The sequence below is a fragment of the Anoplopoma fimbria genome, chromosome 12 (genome assembly GCF_027596085.1).
Source record: "Anoplopoma fimbria isolate UVic2021 breed Golden Eagle Sablefish chromosome 12, Afim_UVic_2022, whole genome shotgun sequence".
Classification (NCBI taxonomy): domain Eukaryota; kingdom Metazoa; phylum Chordata; class Actinopteri; order Perciformes; family Anoplopomatidae; genus Anoplopoma; species Anoplopoma fimbria.
Genome location: NC_072460.1, coordinates 26,078,580 through 26,088,107, shown reverse-complemented (window position 1 = coordinate 26,088,107; position 9,528 = coordinate 26,078,580). Strand labels below are relative to the sequence as shown.

The 9,528-nt window shown below is 38.7% G+C and overlaps 1 protein-coding gene across 3 annotated transcripts; it reads left to right on the top strand.

Moving 5' to 3' along the window:
- Window positions 1–8,688, top strand: LOC129100220 (uncharacterized). 3 transcript variants are annotated; one of them, XM_054609800.1, is made up of 8 exons: window positions 1–70; window positions 1,241–1,558; window positions 2,452–2,784; window positions 3,030–3,104; window positions 4,357–4,452; window positions 6,609–6,646; window positions 6,736–6,894; window positions 7,462–8,688. In XM_054609800.1, exons 1-8 carry the CDS (start codon window positions 31–33, stop codon window positions 7,639–7,641), a joined length of 1,239 nt encoding a protein of 412 aa, XP_054465775.1. In that variant the 5' UTR covers window positions 1–30; the 3' UTR covers window positions 7,642–8,688. The 3 variants fall into 3 exon arrangements, with proteins under 3 accessions (XP_054465775.1, XP_054465773.1, XP_054465774.1); XM_054609798.1 differs by having other exon boundaries at window positions 2,988–3,104; XM_054609799.1 differs by having other exon boundaries at window positions 5–70; window positions 1,244–1,558; window positions 2,988–3,104.
- Window positions 8,689–9,528: the final 840 nt, after the last annotated feature.

Genomic DNA, 9,528 nt, shown 5'->3' with positions numbered 1-9,528 from the left:
GAGGCGGTGGTGAACCATCAGAGTCTCATCATGAAAGTCCGTCACACTTTGATCGTCTTCTTCTTCCTCTGTGAGTATTAACTTTGTATTTCTATCACTCTTTATTCTCTCTTCTTCAAATGTTTATCTGAAGTTAATACGACACTTCACTTGATTTATCTAAGTCAGACTGCTGAAGCCTCACATGAGCTCAGAATATATTTTCATGCTCTTTGTGTCCAGTGTGGAAAGAAGAACAAAAACTATTTCAATGTGATTATGAGCGTGTGAGTATTGTTTTAGGACAAACTTGAAAAAATAATTATAAGTACTTTATGAATAAAAGGTACATCAGGAAGGAAAATGAACGGCACAAACTCACTTATTATCAGTAAGAGCATTTACTGTAAAAGCGTTGAGACTTCCCACAGCCCAAGATTAAATATTTCAATAGCTTGTTTTATTCAACGAGTACAAACCCCAGATATTCAGTTAAATATCAGATATATGACATAAAAAGTGTTGAATCCTGACATTCTACAAGCTGGAACCAGCACATGTTTGAAGAATCACTAAAACGATTATTTGATTATCAAAGTAGTTCTGTTTATTAATAGTTGTAGCTCTACTTTTATCAAATGTAACAAAATGCCTTCTTGTTTCCTTTTGTTGTATTTTTACAGTAACAGAGTTTGTGTGACCCTGACTGTTGGTAGAGATGTTGTAACTTCCCCAAATTCAGAATATCCGCTGTATGTGGTATGAAACATATCTCTCCTCCTACAGACAAATAGGAACCTTTGAAAATAACCAGCCAAAACAAAGCAAACAGCATTTTGAAACAGTGGTGTGGTAATAACATGTAGATGTTGAAAGTCAAGCAGCCGTTGTTGTTCGTGCTCTCTACCTCACTGTGTAAAGTCTTTAAAATGAATAAAGATGGAGTGTGCAGAACATGGACTAAAGAGTGCAAATGTTCACAGAATGAGAAAAAATAAGAGTTCATAATAATGATTTGTATTAATGTAACCCATTAAGTAGGACATGGACACTTTATGTTAATGTAACATGTAGCATGGCTAGAAGAAGAACAAAGATGTCAAAGTCTCCAATCTTCAGTCACAGACCTAACTGGTTGAACTGGGCAGCTCCCAGTGTGACTCTGTGGATCTTTGTTAACGTGAAGCAGGAAATATCGTGATCAGACTACAGCATCTTACAGGAAGTACATACAGTAACTAATGATTGTTCATCTTTTCAGCAGATCTGCAGGATGGAAACAACGGTCTGGTCAAAGCCCAAGTCTATACAGGAGCTGAAGGAGGAGATGTCAGAGTTAAATGTCCGTCTTCTTTGCTTGGAAGCAGGAAGATCTTCTGTAAGGAACCGTGTGAACCAGAAGACATTCTCATTAAAACAACCAATGTCAGAGCTCAGAAAGGCAGATACAGCATTGAATGGATGAGTGAAAGAACAAAAGTTGATGTGACCATCAAACAGCTGACCAAGTCTGACTCAGGACTGTACAGGTGTGTTTCTGGATCTTCATCACATCAGATTGAAGTCATCGTTGTAGATGGTGAGTTTCTACTTAAAGTCATTTAAATGTTCTTTCTTGTCTGAAGAAGACCTTAACATTAATACTGATTCAATTAGTCACATTTTGACAGGTCTGCTGTTAAGTATAACTGATCAAACTGATCCATAGTATAAGTGGACTACACACAAAACCACTTATTGTTTTGATTTCATATCAGTGGCAGAAGCTGATAGATATAAGTGTGTCATTGTGGATGCTTTGAACGGTGTTTTCTAGACTTTTTCCTGTAGAGGTGTTACAGTTTCAACAGGGTGTGCTTCTGAAGAGAACGTTTTCATCGACAGGTAGTAGACTATTTACTAGTTGTAGTACTAATAGTGTTCACCTGCCAACACAACATATTACAATCAGGAGAGACTTCATTAGAATGGACAATCATTTATTACACATGCATAAGAAATGAATAGTGCAAAGTCTTTGGGGATTGGACTCCATCCTGAAGTATAACAGAGGGGCAGTGATGCTGAGGTCAGACAGTCATAATCCCCCTGATGTCCAGACACTGGTGGTGGTGGTGATGTAGGGAGTCGCTGCATCTGATGATGAATGAGGAGTATGACTGTGATGCTGACTGGAGATGACGGGGTGGAGGAGGGTCACATCTGATCGTGCTGCAATGACAACTGACAGCAGCAGAGAGGAGAACATTTTAAAGTTTGACAGCAACAATGTGATTGGCTAAAGGAACCTCTGTAGAATCTGGTTGGTTAACTTTAAGTGAAGGTGGAGTCACGTGGAATCAGCTGATAGAAGAAAAAGTGAAGAGAGTCTTCCTGACTGAACTTCATTTATATTAATATATGTAACAGTGTAACTGTGAATCATCATCTTAACTACAGATAGTAACTATTGATTGTTCATCTTGTCTACAGCTCTGCTGGATGAAGATTCTTCTGAAGAAAAAACCCTCTATTCAAGAACTGGAGGAAATGTCTTAGTTGAATGTTTCTTTACTACCTCTGGATCCAGAACATACTTCTGTAAGGGAGAATGTAAAGATGAAGACATTCTTGTTGAAACAACTAATCTCACAGCTCAGAGAGACAGATACAGCATCAGATATGTACCAGGAGATCCATCAGGAGTATTTCTGTATGTGGGCATCACACAGCTGACCATGTCTGACTCAGGACGGTACCGGTGTGTTCTGGAAATTCCTTTGTCTGGAGAATTTTACCGTGGGTTTGAGATCATTGTCACAGATGGTGAGTTTCTACTACAGATTGAAAATGTTTGTTCATGTCTCTGGAGGTCTGAAGAGAGTTTTCACTGACAGCAGCTGATGTTTTAAATTCCATCAGTGTGAACGCTGATAAATGCTCATTTAAAACAGTTCAGCTGACACACAAGAGAATCTCATCTCTCTCATCAGGACTTCTTTGTATCAGCATGTTCTTGATGTTCACAGCTCCGCCCACTTCTAAACCAAACCAAGATATTTCATCATCAGTCCCATCAGCCTCCACAGCAACAACGACTCAGAGTTTTAACTCCACTTCAGGAAGTTCTGGACCAACAACTTCAGGTACATCCACACACTGTATGTGACAGATGAAGCTTCAAGTATTGCACTGAAAATGTCCTGGAAAATGATTTCCAGAGTGGGACTCCTGACTCAATGATCAACGATCAAATATCATTGATGCAAAGTTACAACATCAATACATACCATCATCTTCAAGATACGTCTTTATGTTTATGTTCCCATGGCACATCTGTGTCACCATATCTGTCCAAGCTTCCTCTCTCAGAGCCCAGTTATGAAATGATCTCATCATATTTTAGTTGCTTTTTGTGAGTTGATATAAATATAACAGATTGTGTTAAATGGGTTTATGAAATTGTCTCATATTGATGACAAGCATCCGAAGCGAAAACGCATCGTGGCAGGTTTTGTGATATCAGCGTATCATTGTCCAAAGAATCATTATAATACTATATCATGATGAAACTTGTGATTTACACCCCTAAAGAATGTACTACTATAATTTATATAATTGGCGATTTGCGTATGGGATTTATTTATTAAAAAAACTTTTTTTTGTTAAATAATTCGGTTAAGATAATTAAACATGTGGGGAGCCAAGATAGCTTCCTGTGGTGCCACGTGTACAGAGTCTGAGTCCTTACTGCAGGGGCCCGGGTTCAAACCCAACCTGTGGCCCTTTTGCTGAATGCCATCCCCTCTGTTCTCTCCCCTTATTTAGTCTCTCTGTCCAATCAAACAAAGGTAAAAATGGCCAACACGATAATCTTTAAAAACTAATAATAATAATTTGATATGCTGCAAATAGCTTTTCATGTTTATTTATAATTCATTCAGGCTACTGATTATGTTTATCTTGAAAAACCTGCTTTATTTTTTTCCCATCGATCAATCGATTAAAGAGTAGGTAGAATTTCTAAACCTAGATTTTCTTTGGTTGACTACAGCTCTAGTTGACACAGTTGGTCACAGTAAGTTCTAATGATCTAAGGTACCAATGATCTATGCTTCAGCTGTTCTGTCCTGTGATTTTAATGGACACCTGCCGGCCAATCAGAAATGTTTAGTTTTGATAGAAACGGTATAATGCTGGTAAAGTATGTCCAACCCAACTCAAACTCTACATCACAAGGCCTGACGATGATTCTCTATGTATTTATAATCCTGTGTGTTCACATGTATAATATACACATTATATGTGTATGTTATGTATACTTTATGTATCATTAACACAACATTAATGTCAGTAAATGCAGAGTAAAACAAAGTTGTTCTTCTCAAACTGTTACAGATGTGCTGCTGTATGTGGGTCTGGCTCTGGTCGTCATGGTGATGTTATCACTGTCTGTGCTGTTGTTCTGCAGGAAGCGGACTTCTAAACACAAAGGTGAGGCAACAGGAAGCTCAAACACAGAGCCAGGCGGCCAATCACACCACTGTAACTTCCCATTTCTCACAGAAAAAAGAAGTACAAGTTAATATCTTGTGCAAGATATTAACTTGCACAAAATGCCGTCTGTTTATGTGTCAGGTCGGGTTCACACGGGTAATGGAAGAGTTTCTGTTCACACTGACCAATATGTGGAATAAGAACGTAACTTAAAAAGCACAATCAAGAACAGCAGTGACAGACTATTTCTGATGAATATGGTGGATGGATTTTGTAATTTCATAATGTGGGAGGAGAGGGAATCTGAGGAACTGAAGCTCAGGGAGAACAAGAGGGAGAGAGAGTGTGGGATGCATATTTTATCATTTATCAAAAAGAGATCATTTACAGTGGGTACGGAAAGTATTCAGACCCCTTTAAATTTTTCACCCTTTGTTTCATTGCAGCCATTTGCTAAAATCGAAAAAGTTCATTTTTTTTCGCATTAATGTACACTCAGCAACCCATCTTGACAGAAAAAAACAGAAATGTAGAAATATTTGCAAATTTATTAAAAAAGAAAAACTGAAATATCACATGGTCATAAGTATTCAGACCCTTTGCTCAGTATTGAGTAGAAGCACCCTTTTGAGCTAGTACAGCCATGAGTCTTCTTGGGAATGATGCAACAAGTTTCTCACACCTGGATTTGGGGATCCTCTGCCATTCTTCCTTGCAGATCCTCTCCAGTTCTGTCAGGTTGGATGGTGAACGTTGGTGGACAGCCATTTTCAGGTCTCTCCAGAGATGCTCAATTGGGTTTAGGTCAGGGCTCTGGCTGGGCCAGTCAAGAATGGTCACAGACTTGTTCCGAAGCCACTCCTTTGTTATTTTAGCTGTGTGCTTCGGGTCATTGTCTTGTTGGAAGGTGAACCTTCGGCCCAGTCTGAGGTCCTGAGCACTCTGGAGGAGGTTTTCTTCCAGGATATCTCTGTACTTGGCCGCATTCATCTTTCCTTCAATTGCAACCAGTCGTCCTGTCCCTGCAGCTGAAAAACACCCCCATAGCATGATGCTGCCACCACCATGTTTCACTGTTGGGATTGTATTGGGCAGGTGATGAGCAGTGCCTGGTTTTCTCCACACATACCGCTTAGAATTAACGCCAAAAAGTTCAATCTTGGTCTCATCAGACCAGAGAATCTTATTTCTCATAGTTTGGGAGTCCTCCATGTGTTTTTTGGCAAACTCTATGCAGGCTTTCATATGTCTTGCACTGAGGAGAGGCTTCCGTCGGGCCACTCTGCCATAAAGCCCCGACTGGTGGAGGGCTGCAGTGATAGTTGACTTTGTGGAACTTGCTCCCATCTCCCTACTGCATCTCTGGAGCTCAGCCACAGTGATCTTTGGGTTCTTCTTTACCTCTCTCACCAAGGCTCTTCTCCCACGATTGCTCAGTTTGGCTGGACGGCCAGGTCTAGGAAGAGTTCTGGTCATCCCATACTTCTTCCATTTAAGGATTATGGAGGCCACTGTGCTCTTAGGAACCTTGAGTGCTGCAGAAATTCTTTTGTAACCTTGGCCAGATCTGTGCCTTGCCACAATTCTGTCTCTGAGCTCCTTGGGCAGTTCCTTCGACCTCATGATTCTCATTTGTTCTGACATGCACTGTGAGCTGTAAGGTCTTATATAGACAGGTGTGTGCCTTTCCTAATCAAGTCCAATCAGTTTAATTAAACACAGCTGGACTCCAATGAAGGAGTAGAACCATCTCAAGGAGGATCAGAAGAAATGGACAGCATGTGAGTTAAATATGAGTGTCACAGCAAAGGGTCTGAATACTTATGACCATGTGATATTTCAGTTTTTCTTTTTTAATAAATTTGCAAAAATTTCTACATTTCTGTTTTTTTCTGTCAAGATGGGTTGCTGAGTGTACATTAATGCGAAAAAAATGAACTTTTTCGATTTTAGCAAATGGCTGCAATGAAACAAAGAGTGAAAAATTTAAAGGGGTCTGAATACTTTCCGTACCCACTGTATGTTGTTTATAGCAGATTATCACTTCATCTGTGCTCGTGGAAGTATCGCTGAAGATCGCGAGCTGGGTTCCGAGCCAGATGTTTCATCAGTGTTGTGTCAGTTTTCTAAATGTTCTGTTGTGTGTTTTGCAGAACCTCCTGTGGAAACACAGTATGCTGATGTAACAGAGGTGAGTCTGAGGAAACAGAGAGCATCTATAAACTGATATTAAGATGAACGAGCTGATATTAATACAAACCAAACTGTCCTCTCCTAAAGACCAACCGAGTGTACGAGGACATCAGAGAGGACGGACAGAGCCGCTCTCCTCCTGTGGAAATGTCTTCAGTTTACTCTTACGCCAAATATACCGAACCAAACGGAGCTGAAATCAACGACGACTACAGCCTCATCACTGCAGCTAATTCACAAAATACAGTGAGTAAACAATAGTGATATGATTTTATCTTTGGGCTCAGAAAGCTGTCTCTTCAGTCACAGACAGAGACAATAGACCTGGAAAGTTTTGTTGACATCTCTAGGTGACTTTATTTCTCATTTTAACTTTTTAAATGGCTGTTTGGGGTTTTCATTGATTATTTTGGACAATGTCTGCATATGACTGGAATATCTTTAAGTCTAAATATGAAAATAAGCCTAACCAAAGGAAAGTGTATGATGGTGTTTCTGTTTTTTCATGCTGGAGCGAAAACAGGGATGTTAAATATGCGTTATATGAATGCACTTTGATGCAGCACTGTTTGACAGTTGGTGGTGGTAAACCTGCCGAGAACTGTTGCAATGTGCCAGCAGAGGCAGGAAAGACAGAAGGAAACAATGCAGGTTAAAGAAAGACTTTAAAATTTGAAGATTTAACATGTTTTTACAGCTTCAACTGTGCTTGTTTGATAGAACTCTCCACATGCCACCTTTTGAAAAGTGATTCATCATAGTATCTATTAAGCTGAAAAACCAAAAACTTTGGTTCTTTGTTTCTTTCTCCAGGCTGAAGACGTCTCCAGTGGACTCACCTACTCTGAGGGGAATTTTTCAAAGCAGTCCGTTGGCTCGTCCAGCAGCTCCGTCCGTGGTGACGATAATGTCGTCTACTCGGTTCCTCGGGTAGAAACGCTCCACGAGGAAGATGATCCGTACTCTACTGTTAATGCAGAGCTGCAGGGATGACGTATTATTGTAGTCCAGCTGGAAGTTAGCATCTCTGGATCCCCTCCACAAAAAGCCAATGGGATTCTTCTATTAGAGTTTGGATTAAAGCAGAAAATAAACTCTGTGGCAGACAAACGTTTATGATACTTTTTATTTTTATTTTTTTATTACAGTCATTTAGCAGAAGCTTTTCTCCAAAGCGACTTACAGTCAGTAGTATGTTACATATCATTCACCCATTCACACACTGATGACAGGCTACCATCAAGGTGCCACCATCAGACTCTAACTAACATTCATCATCCAGTCCACACCGATGGCAAGCCTTCAGGATCCTTAAACAGCACTCATTCAGAGAAATATTAAATATTAACAAGTTTTTAAAATGCTTTAACTGGAATGGAGACAGTTCTATAAGCTTACATTTATTGAGTCTGCATTATTTATATCAGTATTTTACAGTATTTCTGCTCTAATGCTGGTTAAATATTGTATTTGGTTTGTTACAAATGTGAAATAAAAATCTATTATTGATAAGCATGAGATCAAAGGCCTGTAAAACTTCAGTCCCTGATCTTTTAATCCTTTATCCTTTCAGTATTTGTCAATATGAAATATTGTGTAGAAATAGGTTTTAGTGTTAAGAGTCCTTCAGACATGAACATAGTATCTTTGCAGTTAAGAAAGTTTGGTAAAATAACCACCAGAATAGAAGTAAATCAATATTTGTAATAAAATAAATTTGACATGAACCAAACCGTCTATTTACACATCTTTTATCTTTTACAAAATGTTTAATAGGAATGTCCAGCCACTAATCTTGTATTGAATATTAAACTGTCATGTATTTAACGGCACTTTAAACAGCAGCTGTTGAGAATGTAGTTTGCAGATAAAACAACTCTTTTCTTACAAGTTAACTCATCCTTCGTCTCTGTTTTCTGATTTCTCTGGATCACAATGAGTCATTAACTCAAGTTGCAACGACATCTAGAACCCAAAACAACACAATTAATATGAACACAGATTGTCTTCATGACTGTAAAGAGGCTGACCTGCAGCTCATCCATGTTGTCAATATATATATATATATATATATATATATATATATATATATATATATATATATATATATATACTTGAGGACCTTTTAAGACTCTTCTGAATGTCCACACAGATTTTTCTTTACTCTCCACTTTAACAACGTTTTTTGTGTTCTGCGTCGGTGTCTTTGTGTTCAGTGTAGAAGTTTAGTTGAAGCACGTTGATGTTACCAGCAGATGGCAGTAGGCACCGTGACAACTCATTTTACTCTCAGGAAATAAATGTGCTTTTCATCATCAGGTCTAATTGTTGTTGCTCCTCAAGTTATTATTTCATATATATGTTTGTATGTATAAGTTAAGGTCATTTGGCTTTATGTTGGGGATGCTTCTATCTTCTTTATTATTAATATTTTTCACACTGTTTAGCATTGTATCTGGATATGAACTCCAGTGTTTCCCACAAGACTTTGAGATGACTATGGTCTGTGGACCTCAGACCCTTGAGGGGATTCCTCATGCTCCCCTGGAAAAAAAAAGGTTTGTACATTTTAAAGTTAAATGCATCAATCTGGTGAATTTAAGAACAAAATGAAGAAGATATATCTTTTAAGAATGTTGTGTTTTTGTTTCAGCAGCTGTGAAATGTAACTAAGTGCTGTACTTCAATACAATTTTAAATACTTGTTCTTTATTCGAGTATTTCCATTTTATGTAACTTTTAACTTCTTGTCCAGTTCATCTGTGACGACCCGCATGGACCCTTTTTATTTTCACTTCCTGTTTTATTTTGTATTCTCTTGCCCCATCTTTCCCAGGTTGCTTCACTTCCTGGCATTGTTTAGTTTCCCTCCAGTTTTGT